The 22,608-nt window shown below is 52.5% G+C and overlaps 7 protein-coding genes across 7 annotated transcripts; 4 read left to right on the plus strand and 3 right to left on the minus strand.

The window, feature by feature from the left end:
- Positions 1-51: 51 nt before the first annotated feature.
- Positions 52-2,522, plus strand: NECHADRAFT_95387 (uncharacterized protein; the record flags this gene model as incomplete). The annotated part of the gene is made up of 2 exons (XM_003048625.1): positions 52-183; positions 240-2,522. The coding sequence occupies 2 exons, from the start codon at positions 52-54 to the stop codon at positions 2,520-2,522; spliced, it is 2,415 nt and encodes an 804-aa protein (XP_003048671.1).
- Positions 2,523-2,858: 336 nt separating this feature from the next.
- On the minus strand, positions 2,859-5,926 carry NECHADRAFT_95388 (uncharacterized protein; the record flags this gene model as incomplete). Its single annotated transcript, XM_003048810.1, has 4 exons — positions 2,859-4,959; positions 5,008-5,305; positions 5,360-5,560; positions 5,611-5,926. 4 exons carry the CDS (start codon positions 5,924-5,926, stop codon positions 2,859-2,861), a joined length of 2,916 nt encoding a protein of 971 aa, XP_003048856.1.
- A 1,430-nt stretch (positions 5,927-7,356) lies between these two features.
- NECHADRAFT_101231 (uncharacterized protein) lies at positions 7,357-8,969 on the plus strand. The gene is made up of 4 exons (XM_003048626.1): positions 7,357-7,426; positions 7,595-7,829; positions 7,878-8,328; positions 8,385-8,969. The coding sequence occupies exons 1-4, from the start codon at positions 7,398-7,400 to the stop codon at positions 8,783-8,785; spliced, it is 1,116 nt and encodes a 371-aa protein (XP_003048672.1). The 5' UTR covers positions 7,357-7,397; the 3' UTR covers positions 8,786-8,969.
- NECHADRAFT_83601 (uncharacterized protein) lies at positions 8,938-9,971 on the minus strand (the record flags this gene model as incomplete). Its single annotated transcript, XM_003048811.1, has 2 exons — positions 8,938-9,192; positions 9,237-9,971. 2 exons carry the CDS (start codon positions 9,969-9,971, stop codon positions 8,938-8,940), a joined length of 990 nt encoding a protein of 329 aa, XP_003048857.1.
- Positions 9,972-12,319: 2,348 nt separating this feature from the next.
- On the plus strand, positions 12,320-17,956 carry NECHADRAFT_83602 (uncharacterized protein; the record flags this gene model as incomplete). The annotated part of the gene is made up of 3 exons (XM_003048627.1): positions 12,320-15,574; positions 15,625-16,588; positions 16,635-17,956. The coding sequence occupies 3 exons, from the start codon at positions 12,320-12,322 to the stop codon at positions 17,954-17,956; spliced, it is 5,541 nt and encodes a 1,846-aa protein (XP_003048673.1).
- A 349-nt stretch (positions 17,957-18,305) lies between these two features.
- Positions 18,306-20,351, plus strand: NECHADRAFT_22088 (uncharacterized protein; the record flags this gene model as incomplete). Its single annotated transcript, XM_003048628.2, has 1 exon — positions 18,306-20,351. A coding segment is annotated over one exon (2,046 nt), but the record flags the coding sequence as incomplete, so codon positions are not given.
- Positions 20,352-20,788: 437 nt separating this feature from the next.
- NECHADRAFT_83604 (uncharacterized protein) lies at positions 20,789-21,933 on the minus strand (the record flags this gene model as incomplete). Its single annotated transcript, XM_003048812.1, has 4 exons — positions 20,789-21,192; positions 21,240-21,338; positions 21,386-21,754; positions 21,840-21,933. 4 exons carry the CDS (start codon positions 21,931-21,933, stop codon positions 20,789-20,791), a joined length of 966 nt encoding a protein of 321 aa, XP_003048858.1.
- Between the last annotated feature and the right edge of the window lie 675 nt (positions 21,934-22,608).

A 22,608-nucleotide genomic window follows, 5' to 3' on the forward strand; every position in this document is an offset into this window, starting at 1 on the left:
GGTTGAGAATTCCCCATCCTCTTCCCTTGATATCTTCAATATCCTCCACGAATGGCTCCCAGCGCGCGAAATTCCGGCCGCGCGGCCAAGGTTCAAAAGAATGGTCGTACTGAACAGCGACAGCAGAAGCGTAAGAGGGAGCAGGAGGATCTTCAGCAGCTGGAGCAGAGGGTGATTGACTTGGTATGTTTTGGGATGCCCTCATTTGACGGTTTGAACTTGACTAATAGACTCGTTAGGACCCCAAGTCGGATGCCATCAAGAACTTTTCACATCTCCCCCTCTCCGTACCGACCGCGTCTGGCCTCGAGGCCTCGCATTTCCAGGTCCTGACCGATGTCCAAGCCCAAGCCATTCCCCTCGCCCTCAAGGGAAACGATGTCCTCGGAGCCGCCAAGACAGGCAGCGGAAAGACGCTAGCCTTCCTGATTCCCGTCCTCGAGAAGCTCTACCGCGCACAATGGACCGAGTACGATGGTCTCGGCGCCCTTATCCTCTCCCCCACCCGCGAACTCGCCGTTCAGATTTTTGAAGTCCTACGAAAAGTTGGTCGAAACCACGTCTTCTCCGCAGGTCTCGTCATTGGCGGAAAGAGTCTCAAGGAAGAGGCAGAGCGATTGGACCGCATGAACATCCTCGTCTGCACCCCCGGCCGCATGCTCCAGCACCTCGACCAGACGGCCGGCTTCGACGCAAACAACCTACAGATCCTGGTACTCGACGAGGCGGATCGCATCATGGACATGGGCTTCCAGTCAGCTGTTGACGCCCTCGTCGAGCATCTTCCCAAGTCGCGACAGACTCTCATGTTCAGTGCGACGCAGAGCAAAAAGGTTTCTGATCTTGCGCGACTCAGCCTCAAGGATCCCGAATACGTCTCTGTTCACGAAGCCGCAGCGAGCGCAACCCCTACGACCCTTCAGCAACATTACATTTCTACGCCTCTGACCGAGAAGCTCGATACACTGTATGGTTTCATCAAGGCCAACCTCAAGAGCAAGATCATTGTGTTCTTGAGTTCTGGAAAACAAGTCCGATTCGTGTACGAGAGTTTCCGTCATCTGCAACCTGGTATTCCTCTACTCCATCTCCACGGCAGACAAAAGCAGATTGCTCGAATGGAGATTACGTCAAGATTCACCGCTGCCAAGCACTCGTGTCTGTTTGCTACCGATGTCGTTGCGCGAGGAATTGATTTCCCTGCTGTCGACTGGGTCATTCAGGCTGATTGCCCTGAAGACGTCGACACATACATCCACCGAGTTGGCCGAACAGCTCGGTACCAGAGCAATGGTCGAGCTGTGCTATTCCTAGACCCGAGCGAAGAGCCTGGAATGCTCAAGAAGCTGGAGCAAAAGAAGATCCCCATACAAAGGGTAAATGTCAAGGAGAAGAAAAAGAAGAACATCAAGGATCACCTGCAAAGCATGTGCTTCCAGAACCCTGACCTCAAGTATCTCGGTCAAAAGGCTTTTATCAGCTACGCCAAATCCATCTACATACAAAAGGACAAGGACGTCTTCAAGTTTGACAAGCTCGACCTCGACGGCTTCGCTGCTAGCTTGGGTCTTCCCGGAACGCCGCAGATCAAGTTCCAGAAGGGCGACGATATCAAGCGGATAAAGAATGCCCCTCGCGCAGGCATGTCCAGCGACTCCGAGTCTGACGAGGATCTGGATGGTAAGAAGAAGAGCAAGAAGAACGAGGTGCGGACAAAGTACGATCGCATGTTTGAGCGAACGAACCAAGACGTCTTGTCAAGTCACTACACAAAACTTGTCATTGATGGGGACGACAAGAAGGGTGAGGACGATGAGGAGGGCGATTTCCTGTCGGTGAAGAGAGTTCTCAGGGATGATGATCTTGACGAGGCTTCCAAGGACGCATACAAGAGCACAGCAAAGATCATTGAAGGTCTAGGCGGCGAAGAACCCTTCATCGTAGACTCTAAGCGTCGCGAAAAGGCCCTCAAGTCGAAAAAGAAGATGGCCAAGTTCAAGGGCAACTCGACCAAGCTAGTGTTTGACGAAGATGGCAACGCTCATGCCGTGTACGAGCTCCAGGACGAGGACGACTTCCGTCAGGAGGGTCCCGCGGAGGAGCAGAGACGCAAGTTTGTCGAGGACGAGAGTACGAGAGTCAAGGAGGCGGATGTCGACGACAAGGCTCTTGCAAAGCAGAAGCGTCGCGAGAAGAAGGAGAAGAGAAAGGCTGCGGAGAGGGCGGAGCGTATGGGTTTTGTGGACGACGAGGATGCACCTATGCTACAAGCCGTCGACGACGGACACGATCCTTTGGAGTTTATGCGGTCTCTACCTATTGCTGGAGAAGATTCGTCATCGGAAGAGGAGAGGGAACCACCGAAGAAGCGGGCCAAGAAGTGGTTCGAGGACGATTCCGAGGACGAGGAAAAGAAGAGCAGGAAGAAGGGCAAGGGAAAGGGAAAGGTTATCGAGATGGATCAGGAGCCAGAGACTCTCGAGGATCTCGAGGCCCTTGCTACTGGGCTGTTGGATGGTTGAAGAGAGAGGAGATAGGTTCGATACCCTTTGGAGCCTTGTGTTTACGGATAGACAAAAGTTGCAGATTACAATTGCACGAGGTTGTTTCTCATGGGCATGTATTCATCTGTCGTGCATGTTATTGTTGTGGTTTCTTTAGAGAGGAAGGCAGATATTCAGTCACAGCAATATTCAAGGTCAAAAGCAAATCATCAATACTATTCATCAAAAAAAAACCTATCCATTCATACCATCCAGCTCCGCGCTCAGCAATGCCGACAAAAAAAAAAAAGGGTACCAAACGCATATATAACCTCCCCCAAAAGACAAAAAAAAAAACAAGCAAAAGAACTCCCCTTACTCGTCTGCCCGCCTTCCAAAAAGTCTCACCCTGTAAAAGCAAGTATGAGTCTTGGCACCATAATTGCTCACAGCACGAATAATAACATGATCCGTCATGGCGCCCAAATCTTCAAGTTCCGGGCTGAGATGGTGGATATGCACGCCGTTGTGCAACTCATCGCTCTCGTAGACAAACTGGCTAATCTTTACGAATGAATCCTCAAAGTTGGGAGGGGTAAAGTCCCAGTCTTCTTTGTTGTCGGGAAAGTGCGTTTGTGAAAAGTCGCGCACCTTTTCACGCTCGTCGGCTTCGATGTTGGCCCAGACTTCGATTTGGCGGGGACGGGCTTCGGGGTCTGTTGTTGCGCCGGGGAGGATGTGTTCGATGACGACTTGTTGGGGGACCATGAGGTGGGCGAGATGGACGGCGATTGAGGCGCTGTGAGCGTTGCCGCGATGGTTGATAGTACGGGCAGCGCAGTAACAGTCTCCTTCGTCCTGCCAGGGGTGAAGTGCCACGATGGGAGGTAGGGGGTTCACACCAACGAGGCCCTTTTCGTAGGCCTCGACAGAAGCAACCCCCTTATTCCACGGATCCCATACCGGTGCCGTGCGTTTCGGGTCAATAGTAGCACCAGCGCCTACTCCAAAAAAGTTGACCTGGTTCTTGAGCACGGCATCCCAATTAACCTTGATCTCTCCCTTGGCCACGGCCTGAAGACTCAAGTCAGCCAGAGCCTTCTTGACAATCTCATGTACAAGTTTAGAGATCTCAGTCTTGGTGACCTGCTTAGGGGCATCAAAGGTTGCAGCACGAATCATCTCCTTGACACGCTCATCCATCTTTGTTCTCAACTCCGTCATCTCAGCAGCGATCTGCTTCCGATGCTTGGTAAACTCGCCCTCAACCTGTTTGAGAAACTGCTCGCGGGAGACGACGGCTTGGTTCTTCCCCTTGAGCTGCTCATTGACAATCTTGGTGAGTCGTTCGTCGAATTCGCGTTCCGAACCAGCAGACTGTCTCTTATCCATTGCCTTGTCCAGAATCTCCTGAATCTTGTTGTCGTTGTTCTTGATCCATCGATCCCACCATCCAGAGAGTTTACTCTCCACTTGTTCAGCAGCCCCCGTGGCGCTTTTGTTGATGGTTGACGTAAACGAAGGATCTTTGGTGAGCCGAGCAAGGAGTGCTTGCCACTGTCCATCAGAAGAGACCTCAAGGTTACCATTCTTCTTCTTCTCGAAACTCAAGAAACTACCGTCCGCCTTCATGAGATCTCGGAGAGCATGCCAAAATTGCTGCGAGATGACGGGTTTCCCACCCTTGGTGTCCATGTGGACGATGTGAGGGACTATAGCCTCCAGCTTCTTGATGGCTTGCTCATGGATGTTGTCCTTGTCTTTTAAAGTGCTGACTGCCTTTTTATAAGACGCCAAGAACTTTTCAAAGGATCCGGATCCGCGCTCTTCTGGCTTATCCCAAATATTGGGTTCCTCATCCGTGCTCCAGGAGGGCATTGACGGGATCATGTTTCCAATCCTCTCAAAGAAGCCGGAAGAACTAGGCCAAGGAAGGGTACCCGACGATCCCAGACCTGGGAAGCTTGGTACTGACGGCATAGATGTTCCCATTCCCATATGTATAACGGCGCCGCCAATCAACAAGGCAAGAAAAGAAAGCATGGTCCAGTACATGGTCAAGCCCGTCTGAGAGCCTCGAAGTTGAACTCCACATACTCTGTTGATAAAATTGAAGATGTAATCCATCAACTTGTCGGACAGCCACTCCAAGGTTCGTACGTACGTCATGGGATGAAAGATCCGCCACAATTGCACGGCAGGAACATCGTGATCCTCGTCAAAGTCGTCAAAGTCGTCCAAGTTGTTCCGCTGTCCCATAAATAGGCGGAAAGGCCAGAGCGTGAGCACCCAGGCGATTTGTTGCTGGAACCACTGCTTCCACGTCTCGTGTTGAACAACGAATCGGGTCCGGGTTTCTCTCTCTGCTCGTTCACGAGCGACTTGGTCTTCGACGTCGCGAATCTCTTGCTGGATTAAAGAGTCACGTTCCCGCGGATCAATCGGAATCTCGTTGGCCTTATCGAACGAGGTGATCCTCTTGTTGATCTTGTCGGCTTGTTCAAAGAGCCCCCTTTTGTCTGACCGATGCTGTGGTCTCCTTTGAAAGGTTCCCTCCGATTTCTCAGACGTCTCATCGGATCCGTGCCTTGGTCGACGGTTGGCGGCCACTCTATGCACACCTTGCAATTCCGCTTCTGGCTCTAAACCGGTTGCTTCCTCATACCCGCTCTCGTCCTCTTGGTCTTCTTCCCGAGCAGTATTTCGCGCTGGCAATTGGTTTGACCTTGTCTGGCGCGTTCTACTGGGGGCTGGCGTGTTGATCTTCTTTCCATGATTGACAACATTTGTCGTTCTCGGGTCCTCCTCTTCTTCGTCTTCATCTGAAGACTGGTAAGCCGGTCGCAGTCTCCCGGTGCGCGCAGGTTGTGAAATACGTTCCTCGGACACATCTTTTTGTGTCCTAGCTGTTTTGGAGGTGCGTTGTCTTGTTTGGGGACCTGGAGTCAAAGTAGGCGCGGATCCTATCGTCGCATCTTCGTAGTAGTCACTTTCCATACCAAAACTTCGCAGGCTGTCGGCGTCACTACCAGCGACAGTTCCCCGAGGTAGACCTCCAGCGCTTAGCCGGTTTCCATCTGAGGCACGTTAGAAATGATATACCAGGTTTTTTCACAACAATACTCACTATCACGAGAAGTCTCCTCATCTTCCACGGTTGCAGCCCGAGGTTTTGGCGGTCGCACAAACACATCGGTGTCATCACGCTTGGAGAGGGCCTGGTTGACGGCGGTGCTGATGTCCATCCGCTGAAAGCCAGCGCTAACTCTAGGCGGCGGCTCAACACCAGATCCATAGGTGTACTGTCTCCGAGAGCTCGGAGTACCTTGCAGCGGCGGCAGCTGAGGTCGTATCAGGGCGTTTGGGGACTCGTGTGTAGATGTCTGCTCCGGTTCCCGACTGGCGAACCGGGGACGTCTACCGGCGGCTGCTCTGGGAGGCATGAGTGAGACAGGGTGTAATTTTTGGTCGAGGTTGAGATGAACAAGGGATTGAACAACAAGATGGACTTGATGTGAAAGGAGTAAGGCCCTTTTGTGTCATGAACAGGTGCCTGCCGCTATCCTCGTGTAAAGGCAGTCCAAGCAAGGGGTGTCGTCGTTCTTTGTGCTATGAGATGAGAATAGCAACCATGAGAAAGTTGGATTGCCGAAAACGCAGCACAATATGCATGCAGGTGGCCGACTACAAGTCCGTTCCCATCCAGGTCCTGCCAGACAAAGACGGTTCTTTCAGTGCGCCAGCTTGGGGCTGGCCAATGTCGAAGTTCAGTTGCGCGCAAGTCACAACAAAGAAAGCATCATGTTGGTGGTGGCGGGTCGACTTGGGGAAATTCTCACAATGCGGTGAAGGTGCGCGACTTGGGGGCTCCGAAACTTGCGAGATGGAGAATGAAAAAGTCTCTTTCTTTAATCCGAAAATGATGCAAAATCTCGTCGCTTCTTTTTTTCTCGGTCGTATTATTCGTGATCGTCTGTGAAGGTGTTGAGGTGAATGCGCCTGGAGACGCGATGCGCGCCGAGGATTAGGCGCCGCGAATTGAGAGGCTGGCGTGATCACGTGTTTGGGCGATGTGAAGTGACGCCAAAATGGCCGCCAAGTGTTGGGACCATGAGGAAGACATGACGGTTTGTGGTGTACGTAGAAAAAGATTTTTTTGTTAGAATCGTCCAAGCAATGGATATGTTGGGCAAAAAGAGACAACCAAGGTCTCGAAACTTGCAGTCAAGTACCTCATAACATGATGTGCCAAGTGACGGCATAACCAGTCCACTCGGCGTCAAGTTGTGTGTTACTCTACTCGGCGGAATTCATTCAAGTCTCATGTCAGCCACCAGATTCAGGTTCTCGTATCAACTACTACTAGCCATCTATAGAAGCTACAAACTCTCTCCTATAGCCGGGCCAACAGAAACAACACAAGCTAACGTTCCCATCCCTCATCATGAACCCCCCCCTGCTTGGCAACGGCGCCCCGCCACCCTCAAACCCAGAATCGTCATCTCTGACTGGCTTTCTCCGTCCAAGCAATCAAAGCGTTGCTCTGACGCTCGTGTAAACAGAGTTACAAGATAATGAGGCAGAAAACCCCTGACCATTTTCTATATCGTTCTCTGTCCTTCTCATCTCCTCGCCAACCCCGTATTAATATCCATTAATTATAACACGACGACTCGCCGCCTCAACAAGCATCCATAATAATCTCACCACCACATCCATCTCTTTGTTAATTAGACCCGCCACCCCCAACCCTTGTCCTACCCCCCATCTCCCTCTTCCTCTTAAAAAAAAGTGCCCCGCCATCTCCCTCACCTCCTTGCCTTAAACCCCGCCGCTTCGCGCATCCATCGATTCTTCCCGTCCTCACCGCAAACTCTCTCCCATCCTATCGCTCATATAACAAAGAAATTGACAATGCCTGTTGGAACAGTTCTCGTCACTGGGTACGCCACAATCCCCCTCCCTTGCGACCCTTGCGCCCCGTTTTGCGCCCTTCTCGACTCTGTCTTTGTCCTCGTCGCAATCTGATTCCCCTCAGACGCTGCCGCGCGTTGTCGTCTCGTCTCAAAGAAACAGCCCATTGCTAACCACCTCATTCTTGGATCTTGCAGTGGCACTGGCTACATTGGCTCCTTCACATCTCTTGCCCTGCTTCAGCACGGTTACGATGTTGTCATTGTCGACTCCCTCTACAACTCGTCCGAGGTTGCCCTCGACCGCATCGAACTGCTGGCCGGCCGCCGTCCTGCCTTTTACAAGCTCGACGTGACCGACGAGAAGGCCCTCGACGAGGTCTTTCAGAAGCACCCTGCCATTGACAGCGTGATTCACTTTGCTGCTCTCAAGGCAAGTTGTCTGCTGTCCTCCGGTGACGCCCGTTAACACCATCCGCAGGCTGTCGGCGAGTCCGGCGAGATTCCCCTCGAGTACTACCGTGTCAATGTCGGCGGCAGCATCGCTCTTCTCCGCGCCATGGAGCGCAACAACGTCAACAACATCGTCTTCTCCTCCTCCGCCACCGTCTACGGCGATGCCACCCGCTTCCCCAACATGATCCCCATCCCCGAGCATTGCCCCATCGGTCCTACCAACACCTACGGCCGCACCAAGTCCATGATTGAGGATGTCATCACAGACTTTATTAACGCTCAGCGCAACAACCTTGAGAAGGCTGGCAAGGAGTATAAGCAATGGAACGGTGCCCTCCTGCGATACTTCAACCCCTGCGGTGCTCACCCCAGCGGCATCATGGGCGAGGATCCCCAGGGCGTTCCTTACAACCTTCTCCCCCTTCTTGGAAAGGTCGCGACCGGTGAGCGCGAAAAGCTGTTGGTATTCGGCGACGGTAAGTTTCCTAGTCAGGCACAGCCTCTTTCTCGCGCAATTCCTAACATGGGTTAGACTATGCCTCCCGAGACGGCACCGCCATCCGCGACTATATCCACGTTGTCGACCTTGCCCGTGGTCACCTCGTCGCTCTCAACTACCTCCGTGAGAACCAGCCCGGTGTCAAGGCATGGAACCTGGGTTCCGGCCGTGGCAGCACCGTCTTTGAGATTATCAATGCCTTTAGCAAGGTTGTCGGCCGTGACCTCCCCTACCAGGTCAACCCTCGACGACAGGGCGATGTCCTCGATCTTACCGCGAACCCCTCTCTGGCCAACAAGGAGCTGAACTGGAAGACGGAGCTCACCATGGAGGAGGCTTGCGACGACCTCTGGCGCTGGGTCAAGAACAACCCTCAGGGTTACAGACAAGACCCTCCCGCGGAGCTTCTTGATGCCATCAAGGCCAAGGCTTAAAGCGATGCGATGATATAGGTCACGTCTGCGAGCAGGCCTTCTCGCAACTTGGGTCTAATAATTCCGGTGGTACATGTTTTTGGATTGAATGGTTGAGCCGTCCATAGCATTTAGACTTGTAGCGCGTTCAAAGAAAAGGAGCAAGGCTAGATTTAATCACATTTTATGAGCAGCTTGCCCGTCGTCTTCCGGCTCTCGATGTCCTGGTGCGCCCGCGCAACATCCTTGAGGGGATACACATCGTGGATCGCAACCTCAAGCTTCCCGGACTTGAGCTTGTCAAAGAGCTCAGTGGTGTACTTTTCCAGACTAGCTCTCGGCGAGACGTAGACATTGACGACGGGTCGCATCAATCGGACGCACTTGGGGGTGAGGCGGAGGATGTTGACGGGGTCCACGGCGCCAGACTGTCTTGTTAGTCGCGAACTCCAGGGCAAAGGGTTCAACTTACGGCATTTCCGAACGAGATAAGGCTGCCCTTGGGCGCAATCATTTCCAGATCAGCGTCAAAGGTGGCCTTGCCAACGCCGTCAAAGATGACATCAACGCCATGACCACCGGTGATCTCCTTGACCTTGGCCACCACATCGTCGTGCGAGTTGATGGTATACTCAGCACCGTTCTTCTTGGCCAAAGCGAGCTTCTCCTCCGAGCTAGCTGTGCCGATGGTCTTTGCGCCAACCGCGCGCAGCAGCTGGACGAGCAGAGTACCGACACCACCGGAAGCGGCGTGGACGAGGACCCATTGGCCGGCCTTGACCTCACCAGCCTCACGGATGAAGGTCCAGGCAGTCAGACCCTGAAGGTACGCAGCCACAGCCTGCTCATTTGAGATCTCATCAGGGATGATGATGGCATCCGCGGCGTTGACAACACTGTACTCGGCATACGCGCCGACGGTGCCCATAAAGACCACACGAGCTCCGGAAGGGAAGTTGGACACGGAAGAATGCGAGTCAACAACCGTACCAGCGGCTTCACGTCCAAGAGTCAGAGGGAAATGCGGCGCTTTGTACAAGCCGGAACGGAAATAAGTATCGATGTAGTTGAGACCGGCAATGGAATTGCGAACGAGCAGCTGACCCTCGCCGACCTTGGGCACAGGGATGTCGGTGTACTCAAGAACCTCGGTACCGCCGTTCTTGTTGATCTGAACGGCCTTCATCGTGGGAGGAATGGGAGCCATCTTGACGGTGGAGAGATGGGAAGCGACTCGGGCGATGCGCTGCACGGGAATGAGATGTCTTGCGACTAAGAGTGACGAAGGCCTGAGAAGTGAGCGGCGAAGTGGCGAGGCAAGCGACTGGGCCATTACCTATGTATAAAGAAACCTCGAACGAGTTGAGAGCAAGTCGGAAGAAAATCGGCTTGAGACGGTCTTCACGATAACGGCCACGGGTATCCACGCGCTGGCGGGGTCGGGAAAGGTTCCATGATGGCGGGGTAAAAACCCAATCGTCTGGTGTTTCTGCTTAGCAATCAAAGACAGGCACGTCATGCAAGGCGGTTTCGGAGGCGGAAGTACGGCATTGTGCTTCTTGTTTGAGTATGCAGTCTTGTTGTTGGGATTGTTGAGGTTGGATATATGTAGAGGAATGGGTTTAGTGATGAATAATTGTAGGTGCTAACAGAGATCTAGTAATCCAGTTTGAATGCTAACAGCATCAGACCTGAAGATCAGACGACCAGGGTGATTGGTATATAATGGGAACAATATCTCAAGAGGGATCTAACAATGGAACATGCGATCAGGTCTTGCAGGTTGCGTCAGTGAGTTCACCAGCATGGCTCCATTGTGGCTTTGCAAAATACCGCTGGTTATTCGAGGATAGATATGGAAAATGTGCTGGCGATTGTCAATACGCGGATACCATTGAAGTGACAGGGTATCAAATGGAGCTCATCCAGAAACGTGTGATGGAGGTGAGAAATCTACCCATCTGTGGAGAAAACCATAGTCTCAATGTCACGTATTGCAGAGACAAGATGCAAGCATAGACAAGCATTCTAATTGCAAATAGATAACTCTAAAGAAGTTACACATTTTTTACAACTCAATCCAGAGCCCGTTGTGTTACTCAAGGAGAAATACTAGAGGTGGATTGGAGCACAAAGTGACACTTGTGGTCAGACACATGGTGGACAACGGTCCACGTGTCGACGTTGATTGAGTAAAACCGAAAGAATATTTCTTCCTTTGCCAAGATGCCCTCAGCCATCATGTGACGATTGCAGTATCCATTGAGGTTGGGTTTCTCGTAAAATCGGTGAAACCATTGTCGATATAGGGTATCCGTCAGGACAAACATTACTGGGCGGACAAGGCTCAACCCCAGCATCAAAGGATCAGTCAGTCGTCAATTCTCCAATGACAGTCAATACTGGAATCCTTTGCTGTTGAAACGAACCGAAGGATACGAGCTTCCATCTAGGCATCTATTTAACAGCTAAACGAGTGTAACCAACTACAAAAGTCCGCTGTCGATAACCGAGACGGTTCAAATTTGCAGAGGTTGCGCCAGCATACGCGTAACCGCCTCGTAAATGGCCCCAGAACGTGTGCCCGGCGGGATCCGACTAGACCCCTGGTCTATTCTTAGCCCTCGCCCGAATGGTTCTCTTTGGGGTCTAGCGATCGACGTCAAGGTTTCTCGAGGCAAATAATCAAGCGGTTTCATGTTGCTCCGCGTGCCAAAAAAGTGTGTTTGATGTGATGCTCACAATTTGTTGATCAAAGATTCGTGTCGTTCGCCATTCATAGTGGAGGTCAGCCATGGATGTCACAGAGTGGCAGTGCAAGTTGAGCCGCGACATGGCCGGGCATTTTGCCTTGGGGCTGAGCACGGAAAGTTCGCAAGCTGTCCTAGGGGCGAATTAAAGAGTGAGGGGTTCTGTTAGAGATTGGTTACGCTTTACACCGTTTGAGAAATTAATTAATAATTATTCGACGTTATTCGAGTCTCGAGCTGAGCATCCAACGGAATTCGAGGAGACGCGTGCTCTAGCGCTAACTCTTGGCGCTGCCTCCACCATACGTCACTCCTCGCGGGTAGCTTTTAGGCCCCGTCTGTGACATGAGGCCCTGAGTCGTGGGGCACTGACACTCTGCGGCTGTGGCTCAGTGGGGCTCATGGCCCGCAACCCCAGGCAGCTGTAACGAGATGAAAACAAAGGCTCCAATTGCAGGGCCTGTTTAAAGGGAAGGAGGCACCGGGGAAGCTCTTGCATATTGGTCTCGAGGTCCCAGCCTTACCTATGAGGGGATGCGTAGCTTCAGGACTTCTTCCATCTCTTTTCTCAACTTGGACCTGTATTTTTACGTCGCCTCGACATCCTCCGCCGTCGCTCCAAAGCTTGAAGCCTCTCGCTCGTTATTCTACTGAGCGTCGTCAGCTTTCCCGACCTTCCGCCACATAGGATCACTCTGTTTCACGACGCCTGGAGCGCGAATTACCCTGATCAGGCCTCTGCCTGCAACGGTGGACAACTTGCAGCCCTGCATCTTCCAAATGACAGCTCCAAGTTGAAGAAAACATGCACCAAACTCCGGCCGACGCCCGCCAGAGGCGCATCATTCAGCTCTCACAGCAATGGGGTTTTACCTTTCCGCCTAGCGCACCTGCTCCCCTTGCACGGCCCCAGCAGCCGCCCTCCTTCAGAACCCAAGCCGACGATGAGGTCGCCGAAGGCCTATTGCAGAGGAGATGTGCCGAAGTCGCCCAACTACGGCCCAAGAGTGGCCTTTCCCGAGCTTTCTCATCTGGCAATCTCAAGAAGGGCAAGCATTGGGACACGAAGGAGATTTTCAATGTGTTGAACTCTTGGGTTGATAGCTCCGGATCTGCCGGTGTTGCTGAAGCTCTCATCGCAAAGTTGGCTGCTGCGGGTATCGATCTCAGCGGCATGCAAACACACAAATCTGGACTATTGAATCGACGTCGCAGTTTTGACAACGGTGTCGATCGCACGCGACTGCTTAAGTCTGCTATCGAGCGAGATCAACTTGAAATGGTCCAGGTTCTCATCCCTCATGCTGACCCCCTGTCACTCGATACCTGTCTCCCGGCGGCCATCAGGACTAGAAACCCACAAATCGTCGAGGTTCTACTCAGATACGGCGCGAATGCTTCCCAAACTGCAGAGGGCCAGGATGAATTCCGCCAAGCTTGTTCTGTGCCTGCTTTATCAGGCATAGTTGCACTCATTCTACGATCAGAGGGGCGCCCATCACCAGTTTGCGTCTCACAAGGGTTGACAGATGCTGTAAGAGCCAAGTGTTTCGATACTGTTCTGCACCTCAGCCGCTCCACAGCAGATGGAAATTACAATCAAGCTGAAGCCCTCAAAATTTCGATCAACAACGAGCGAAGAGACATGGCAATGGCCATTGCCACCGGAAACAAGCCTCCTCAAAGCCCAGGCCTGGAAGAGGCATTTGGGCTACTCATCGAACACACAAAGCTGAATCCAAAGATGAAGCTCGACTTTGCCGAACTTTTACTCTGCTGTGGTGCCCAAGGCGAAATACTTGCTCGATCGCTCGAGCTGGCTTGTGAGTCTCAGTTCTTTGAGATGGCTGATCTTCTGGCCCGTTACGGAGCTTCTGTTGAGCATAATGATGCTTCTGCTTTGAAGGCTGCTGTGTCGAAGGGCCAAGTGAGTCTCGTTAGTTCGTTGCTCAATGGCTCCACTGCCATTGACCCTGCCCTGGCATCGGACTGTGTCTCTTTGATCCCACAGCAAGCACCAGGTGGCGCGAGACAAGCGTTGCTTCGTATTCTGCTCAAGAAGGGCGCCAACGGGGCTGCCTTGAACGAAAATCTTGTCCTAGCAGCCAAGTCTGGAGATACTGAATGTGTCGAGCTTCTTCTGAACCCTCACTTTCATGACCAAACGAACGGACATCCCAATGGCCACGGAAAGCCACGCATCAGTAACCGCCATGCTGTCGCGTCCCCAGATTTCCAGAATGGGGAGGCTTTACGCACCGCTGTCATGAGAGGAGACGCACATATGACCTCTAGTATTCTTGCCGCAAGGCCTTCGAATGAAACACTCTCGGCAGTTTTCCCCATGATCAAGAGCCTCCCGAACGGGGATCGATATCACATGGTCGAACTTTTCCTCAAAGGAGCATTGACTGGTCCATGTTTGCACACTGCCCTGCAAGACGCGATCAGTGAAGACCCTTCCCAGCGAGATGACGCTTTAATCAAACTGCTTCTGAAGTACAATGCGGATATCAACTACAATGAAGGAGCTGGACTGCATGCCATCATTGCACAAAAGGATCTCGCACTTCTCTCTTCGCTGATGCAAGCCGCCTCTCCCCAGACTGCAGCTGCCCGCATACAGGATGTGATGAAGGTTACCGACCACCGAGCTCGCTATGATATGCTGGCAATGTTGTTCAACGCCAGAGCAAGTGTTGGGGTGCAGCATGTGGCTGATGCTTTGCTCGCAACGCTCTCGGAAAAGCCAGTCGATATGTCCCTTCTCCATCTCATTCTGCAACAAGGAAGAGCCGACATCAACGCGCTTGAAGGCCAGATACTCCAGAAAGCCGTTCAGAATCCAGACCCAAAGGTCCTTGATACAGTTCTCAATATTGGCAAGCAGAATGTGGACACAATACCCCGTTGTCTCGACGGACTGGCGCCTCTCCCGTCCACGGACAACAAGGCTTGGAAGCTCGGCGTGATATTATCAAAGTCGGCTAGGAAACTCGACCTGAACTCTATGCTAGTTCGGGAAATTCAAGCTCTCGTTCAAGATAGCTCGGATAAATCGTCCATGTCTACCTTGTCCACGTTGAAGAAGCTGCTGGAGTGTGGTGCTGATCCCAATGCGTACCAAGCACGGCCCCTGTGCACAGCAGTTGCTGCAGCTCGAGAGCCACTGGTTGACATCATGTTTAACTGCGAGAAACCTCCAACCCCGGCTTCACTTGCGGTTGCTTTGCCTCATGCGCTGTCCATTTCGGACCCCATGAACCGCTTAACTTTCACCAAGACATTGGTCGAAGCTGGCGCCTTACCACGTGAGGTCAACAGGGCACTTGGTCATGCTATTGGCCATTTCACATCTGATTTTGCGCTGGTTAGTACTCTGGCCGGCTTTGCTGATGCCTCAGATGGCGAGGCCTTGGCCTTGGCTGTTTCGAAGGAATCACCTGAGATCCTTGATCTGCTTCTCTCGCGGACCAAGCATACAATTGATATCAGGAACTCTTGCCTTGACACAGCAATGAAGATTACGGACTGGACATCGAGGCTTGCTATTTGCAGTCGGTTGGCGAAAGCTGGGGTATCCCCGCAAGCAGCCTCCAACGCATTGCTCATCGCGGCTCGTGATGGAGACCTTGAGCTCGGAGATGTCCTGATTGCCCATGGCGCAAGCATCTCGACAAATGACGGTCAGGCCATCATTGAGGCATGTCGAGGTGGCTCCGTCGAGGTTCTGGATGTCCTTTTGAGGTCAAATGTTGACGTTCAGAAACTCACTCTTGAGCGAGGTTTCCAGGCTGCTACTGAAGTTGGAGATCTAAACAAGAGAGCGATGGTCTTTGAACGTCTCCTCAAGAGAGGCGTCTCGGGTGAAGTTGTGGACATTCAACTCGTGTCGGCTGCCAAGTCCGGCGAAGCAGGGAAAGAGATTCTGCGAGTTGTGTTGGCAGCTGGCGCGGATCCTAATTACAGCAACGGCGAAGCGGTCGTAGCGGCAACTAGGAGTGCTTTCGTCGGGAATCTTGAGTTGTTACTGGGGCTATGGCATCAGGGGAGCAACCAGGTAAGTGGCTTAGCCTTGATGCATGTGGAGTTGCTGACGCGTCTGAATAGAAGAAGGCATCACCCCCAACATTGATAAGAGCGTTGAAGGCATGCTGGAAGCTAAGTCGCGACATTCGATACCAGATTGTTGACGATTTGTTCAAAGCCGGCATGTTAGCTACCGACGAGGTCCACATCGCCTTGAGCAAGGCTGTTGGTGAGGATGAACCGGACGAAAGGCTGATTCAGCTCTTGCTTGACTCTGGAGCATCTCCCCTGACCAATGGCTGCTATGCTATGGTCCAAGCTGTCCAGGGTGTCAAGGCATCTCCGTTGAAGCTGCTGTTAGCGCGAGACATCTCTGAGCAAGACATCAACCACATCTTTTCGGGCGGTTTTACAGCCGAGAAATTCGCAACATGGTTTACCCCGGAAGGCTTCGAAGTCGCAAAGATGCTCCTGGAAAAGGGAGCAAACGGGGACGCTCTGAGTGGTGCCATGGTTATGGTGATGAAGAACAGCACCGACGAAACTGAGTCGCTGGCCGACCAATTCGTTGAGCTCTTCATTGAACATGGCGTGGACGTTGAATACGAGAATGGGGAACCTCTTGTTTGGGCGGCGTCAAAGGCCAATGCGTTCTGGACAGAGAAGCTGCTCACTTGCAAGCCATCAGCCCAAACGCTCTCCTTTGCCTTTGAACGCTTGTTCGACACGGCCAGGTCCCCCGACGAGGTGTTGAGGCTCTTTGAGCTGTTTTCTGGATACCGAGATGGTGAGGTTGGGCTGGACATCATGGTACGGAGCCCTGGATCAGAGCCAATTCTGGTCAAGGCAATCTCGCAGTATCCAAGATCATCCGAGGTCCTACAGACATTGCTGGACGCCGGATTCTACCACGACCAGACCACAACACATCGCATCCACGATAAAGTCGACGAGCCTGAAGAAGCGACGGTCTTGGTATGGGCCATTGCTCAGCCGCAGAAGAAGGTCAGCTCGAACTTGATCAAGATGCTGATTGAGCGCGGCGGTAAGTCCATGAAATCCGTGTTACGAACAAGTACTAACCCTGATAGCCAACGTCAACTTTGAAACAACAATCAGCAGGACGACACCACTGATGCTGGCCGTTCAAACTCGTCGACCAGACATTGTCAAAGAACTACTCATCGAAGGCGCCAACGTTGACGTTACCGATGCCATGGGTCGAACACCACTCTCGATGGCGACTGAGATCGGTGGCGAACTATCTACTCGAATGATGGGCAACCTCCTCGCCATTGACCAGTCGGAAGATGATGGATCTTTGCACAACGCTGCCAGGGAGTTGAATCTAGCGGCTGTAACAGTTCTTGTGGAACATGGTCACCATCCTGATTTCCCTAGCCCGCTGCACGACGGCCGTAGTGCCCTGGGAGAGGTCTGCCTCAATGGATCCAACTCGGGAGCGCTGACGGCGGACCGGGAAAAGCTCATGAATAGGGTCATGATGTTCCTGGTCAAGGCAGGGTCTGACCTGAGCATCAAGTCACATGGGAAATCATTGCTTCTTCTCTGCTTTGAAGCCTCGGACGCCCTTGCGACCACTCGGGTCTTTTTGAAGGCAGCCATGTGGAAGGAAATCAACAAGCCCTTTAATCACTACACTGATGGTGAGTATACTTACTCCCCAACAATGTATATCAAGAAGGTTATGCCCGAGTCGGATACGCGAGACCAACTTCTCGAGCTACTGCAAAAGAACCGGGCAGTGGATGTGTACTATGCGAACTCGGGAGACCAGCCAGATGATGCCGTTGGTCTGCCAGCTGATATGGAAGTCGAAGAGCGAGAACGAAAAGCTCGACTCAGGCGCATCATGCTCGAGTCGGAAGACCACGCCATTGCTCTCGCGCGGAGAAAGGAGGTGGCCAATGTGGGAAAACAAATCTGGGAGAACAAGGCAGAGATTGAGGATGCCCGCCGCCGCAAGCTTCATAATGAAGACCTCATGGCAACTCGACACAAGGCTGACCTGGAGGAATCGCTCTTTAATGCTGCGCTTAAGAGACGCCTTTCAGAGCAGCACAAGCTGACCCAGTCAAGCCTCGATCGCACAAAGGCGGTGGCTGCGGCGGAACTGAAGGCCGAGGACACACGACAGCAGAAGATGCTAGAATGGGAAACCAAGATGAACACGGAGCGTGCAAGCAACGCTCAGGCGCTCAGCAGCCTGCGGGTTAGTGAACGGGAGGAGCTGGATCGTATCGAGAGAGGATCCGATGAACGGATTAACAAGAGATTGGAGGCTCAAAAGAAGTTGGTAGAGACACAGGAGAGGCTGGCGAAGCGGATAGCCTCGGTCCCAGGAGGTGCGGATGCAAGGAGACAGATTGGATTCGTGGAGGAGGTTAACTAAGGTCCTCCATTGATGGCAGACTGAACTTGGCTTGCAAGGCGTCGGGTGTTGGAAAATTGGGCATCTAGATACCTCTTTCGTTTGTAGGAATGAATCTTGACTATATACTGACAATCTGAAACACTGAAACCGGTCAGTAACTCCGTCGCTTCTATCATAGGGATTGAATATCTGTTTGTGATGCTTCGAGGTGCGTTGACGTTCATCTGTGGACTCGACTTACAGGGGCTCACCGCCTTGGGCAGAAAAGTTGACCGCCAAAAAATTATGCGTTTTCTGCCCCTCCATCAAGCATCGCAAATCGCAGTTCAATTCTTTCACGTCGCACGCCAACATGAAGAACTCAAAGAAGAAGAGCGGCTCGTCCGCCAGCCGGATCGCCGATGCGCGATTCGCCGATTTCGAGACCGATCCCCGATTTCGGCTGCCATCGAAGAGGCAGACCAAGACGACAATCGACAAGCGATTCGCGCACATGCTCACGGACAACGAGTTTACTGCCACTGCCAAAGTTGATCGATACGGCCGAAAAGTAAAGTCGGATTCCAAGAAGAAGGCTCTTCAGAGGCTATACCGCCAGGAAGATGAGGATGAGGACGAGGAGGAGAAGGAGGAGGATATTGAGGTTGACGATGACGAGGTGGTTCAGAGGGAGCTGCGTAAGGCGCATGAGAAATACGACCCTGCGCGTGGCGGTGGCTTCTCTTCTTCCGAATCGGACTCTGACTCTGACGATGAGTCTGATTCTGATGAGGAGGAGGGTGGCGCGCAAGTTGACGCTGAGGGAGACATGCAGCGCTTCCAGGATGAGCAGAATGAGGTTGAGGCTGGAGAAGTGACGAACCGAATCGCCATTGTCAACCTTGATTGGGATCATGTCAAGTCTACCGATCTGATGGCTCTTTTCAACAGTTTCCTCCCCGAGAATGGAGGCAGCATTGAGAAGATTTCAGTCTACCCCAGCGAGTTTGGCAAGGAGCGCATGCAGCAGGAGGAAGTTGAGGGACCCCCGAAGGCATTGTTCAAGGACTCCAAGGGCGACAACTCGGATGAGGATTCTGACGAGGACAGCGACGAGGACAGTGAAGATGGAGATGAGAAGATCAAGAACGCCCTGCTACAGGAGGGCGATGACCAAGACTTTGACAGCGATGCGCTCCGATCCTACCAGCTCGACCGTCTACGCTATTATTACGCCGTCATGGTCTGCTCAAGCCCATCGGTTGCGCAGAAGCTGTATGAGGCTGTTGATGGACGAGAGTACCAGTCTTCCTCCAATTTCCTCGATCTTCGATTTGTCCCCGACGACGTCACTTTCGATGACGAGCCCCGAGATGAATGCGACAAGGTGCCCGACTCTTATACCCCCATCGAGTTTGTCACCAATGCTCTGCAGAGCTCCAAGGTGAAGCTCACTTGGGACATGCACCCAGAGGAGGTGTCGCGCAAGGAGTCTATCAACCGTGCTTTCACTGGTAAGCGCGGCGAGATTGAGGAGAACGACCTCAAGGCCTATCTTGCTAGCGACAGTGAAGACGAGGATGATGTGGAGGAGGAGGTTGCTGAGGAAGAGGGAGCGGCAGAGGATGAACCCAAGCTTTCCAAGAAGGAGTTGGCGCGTCGAAAGATGCGAGCAGCCCTGGGCTTGTCTGAGGAGCCCACCAAGTCTTCCAAGAATGCACCTGTAGGTGACATGGAAATCACCTTTACGCCCGCCCTCACAGAATCCGCCCCCAAGAAGGAGGCTGCGGAGGAGACAACAATCGAAAAGTACAAGCGAAGGGAAAAGGAGCGAAAGGAGAAGAAGCGCGAAAAGGCTCGAGCCAAGCGAGAAGGCCGTGACCCTGAGGAATCGGACGAGGAAGTTGTAGATGCGCCAGCCGCTGAGACAGAGGACCTTGGTTTCGACGATCCTTTCTTCACTACTGCCGATGAACCTGCGGCAGTATCAAAGACTTCCATTCGTAAGGAAGAGCGTCTCAAGAAGCGTCAAGCCCGCGAGGCTGTAGAAGCCGAGTCCAAGGCGCAAAAGTCACAGCTAGAAAAGGTCATGGCCGAGGACGCAGACGACAACCAAGTCGCGCACCTGGACCACTTTGACATGAACGAGATCATCAAGGCCGAGAAGAACAAGAAGAAGAAGGGCAAGGCCAAGAAGCGAGCCGAAGCCAAGGAGTCTCGCGGCGGTCTGCAGGAGGATTTCAAGATGGATGTTGCAGATGACCGTTTCAAGGCTGTGTTTGAGAGCCACGAGTACGCTATCGATCCATCGAACCCCAAGTTCAAGGCTACAGAGGGTATGCAGCAGTTGCTTGAGGAGAGCAGGAAGAAGAGGAGGGGTGCGGATGATGGTGAGGAACCGAGGAGCAAGAAGGTGAAGAAGGGACGGAGGTGAAGAGGCGGTAATATAAAGAATTGACTAGACGGTGTATGAAAAAGAAGTTTAGGAGTTTGGTGATTAACAAGTTTGGTATCTGATAGCCATGATTCATAAAGCACATACTATGCTGTGTTGTTTCTACAACGCCGCCGTCTTTTTACTCAAAACACGCTCTTGAACAAAATCCCACCCATCTACTCAGCGTCCAGAGGTTTCTGACCGCTCCAGAAATGCATCTTTCCGTAGGCGTGTGTACTCGAGGATCTCTCATCGACTTGCGGCACTCTGCAAAGAAGATTTCCATCTCGTTCTTTTCCCAGCCCATCTTGGGGAAGTGGAGGGCTCCTACGGCGGGGAAGAATTCTTCACAGGCTGTGCGGTAGTACATGCCTACCAGACGCATGACCCTGAATTTGTTAGTATTCTTCTTGGGGACAGAATAGAGGGCTGGCTCACTTGTCTTTTGGCCATGTTCCGTAAGGAAGTTTGATGTAGTTGTGTTGAATGTTGACGAACCCTGCCTCGGCGAGATACTGGCCTCCAAATACAGCGAGCGGCATGTGCATTGGTTTCGAACTGGGCAAAGGCTTGGACGAGGTACTCTGTGAAGCGTTAAGGGGCCAGTCCTCGGGAATGGTGTCGTCGTCAGTGTGTACTTGGCCATCGACGTCTTGAAGTTCCACCCAAGCTCCAGGCTTCATGTTTCTGATAAAAGTTAGAAGAAGGATCAGGAAGTCGGAGTTGGGACGGGATACGCACGCGTATGCTTGCTTGAGGAGAAGCACTGGTGACTTGAGGATGGTGATCATGTTGCGGAGGTGGACAAAGTCAAAGTCGCCACCGTTGAGCCACTCATCTTCAACATCGTCGACCAAGAATCTGGCTAGTTGGCAACATAATCACACTCATTGTACCATGACTTGACGTTTGGAGGTACCCAGCAAGGCTGAATAGGGCTAAGATCGAGACCTAGCACCTCTGCACTCGGATATTTGTCTCCCACTGCAAGTGTCAGCAAGCTCCTTTACTTAAACAACCTGTCCACATACTCTCAATAGCCCATATCCCAGTCCCAGCAATATTTTGCGGATTCTTCCCAATAGGAGCATAACACAACCTCCCATCCGTAGCCTCCAACATCATGGCATGCAGCATATCCTCCCTATTCTGCTCTGCCTCATCATTCGGCAGAGGATACCTCCCATGGCGATAACGATGATACCGACGCCCGTTTTGAAAGCTGTGCTCGTAGATGCTTGAGCCGATCGATGTAGAGTCGGAGTTTCCGGCTATCGAGTCGGCGTCAAAGTCGCTGGCTGAGAATTCACCGTCTTCGTCGCTGCCGCCCGCTTCGATTAGGGCGTTTCCGTGGAGGAGGCCTTGGCTTTGAGGGAGGGGTTCTTCTTGTTGTGTTTGTTCTGTGAGTGTTAGTTTCTATTATGAGAGTGTGGTTCCCTCGTGGCAGCCAACCCCCCTCTTGGTCTCTGCTTTGTGCTACCATACCTGGATCATTGACATCATCCTGCTTCTCTATTCGCGGACTCCCCTTTGGGCTCCCCTTTGGACTCGCCCTAGGACTTGTTCGTTTGTCACCCATGATGATGTATACTTTGCGCCCGTAATTGTAACTCCTGTAGACGCGCCGCAGGTTCAATGACGAGCGGGACGTTCCAGATAGAGAGAAGCAGAGAATCACGAGACAAACATGCAATGTCTGCGAGAAGAGGAGGTCCCCTATGAGGAGAAGTGAAACCTCAGTCCAGTGGGGCGCAAGACGCAAGAACCTGTATAGAGTATCCCCCTCGTGGATTATCCTGGTGCAGAAATGTGACAGGTTACTGAGGCAAGGGAGAAGAGGGAACATGTGTGAGAATTGAGACAAAGGAAAATAAAAAAGGCACGGAAAATGCCACTAATATGTAAAACACCACACGGAAAGACTTGCCATTTGCTAGCAATAGCTAATTGACAGTCCAAGTTGATGGCGTTCTAAGAAAGCTTGTGACCGAGAGGAACGAACCCAAGAGTCTGGGCCCGGGGCTTTAATGCCAGTCGGGACGGCATGGCGCATCTTGACAGCGAGTGAGGGGGACGGGATGCCGCGTGCCCCAGGCGATCGATAGTTTGGGTCTTCGTTCCCGGGGGCCTCGGACTCGGTAGGGCGTTGAGGGGATCTTCTGGGGCGTGCTTAACCTGGATTTCACTTGGTTTTTGGAGATTGTTGACTTTTTGGGATTGACGTTTCTTTGCGCTCGAGCCCCTTGGTAGCAGA

The sequence above is a fragment of the Fusarium vanettenii genome, assembly GCF_000151355.1.
Source record: "Fusarium vanettenii 77-13-4 chromosome 8 genomic scaffold NECHAsca_10_chr8_2_0, whole genome shotgun sequence".
Taxonomy (NCBI): domain Eukaryota; kingdom Fungi; phylum Ascomycota; class Sordariomycetes; order Hypocreales; family Nectriaceae; genus Fusarium; species Fusarium vanettenii.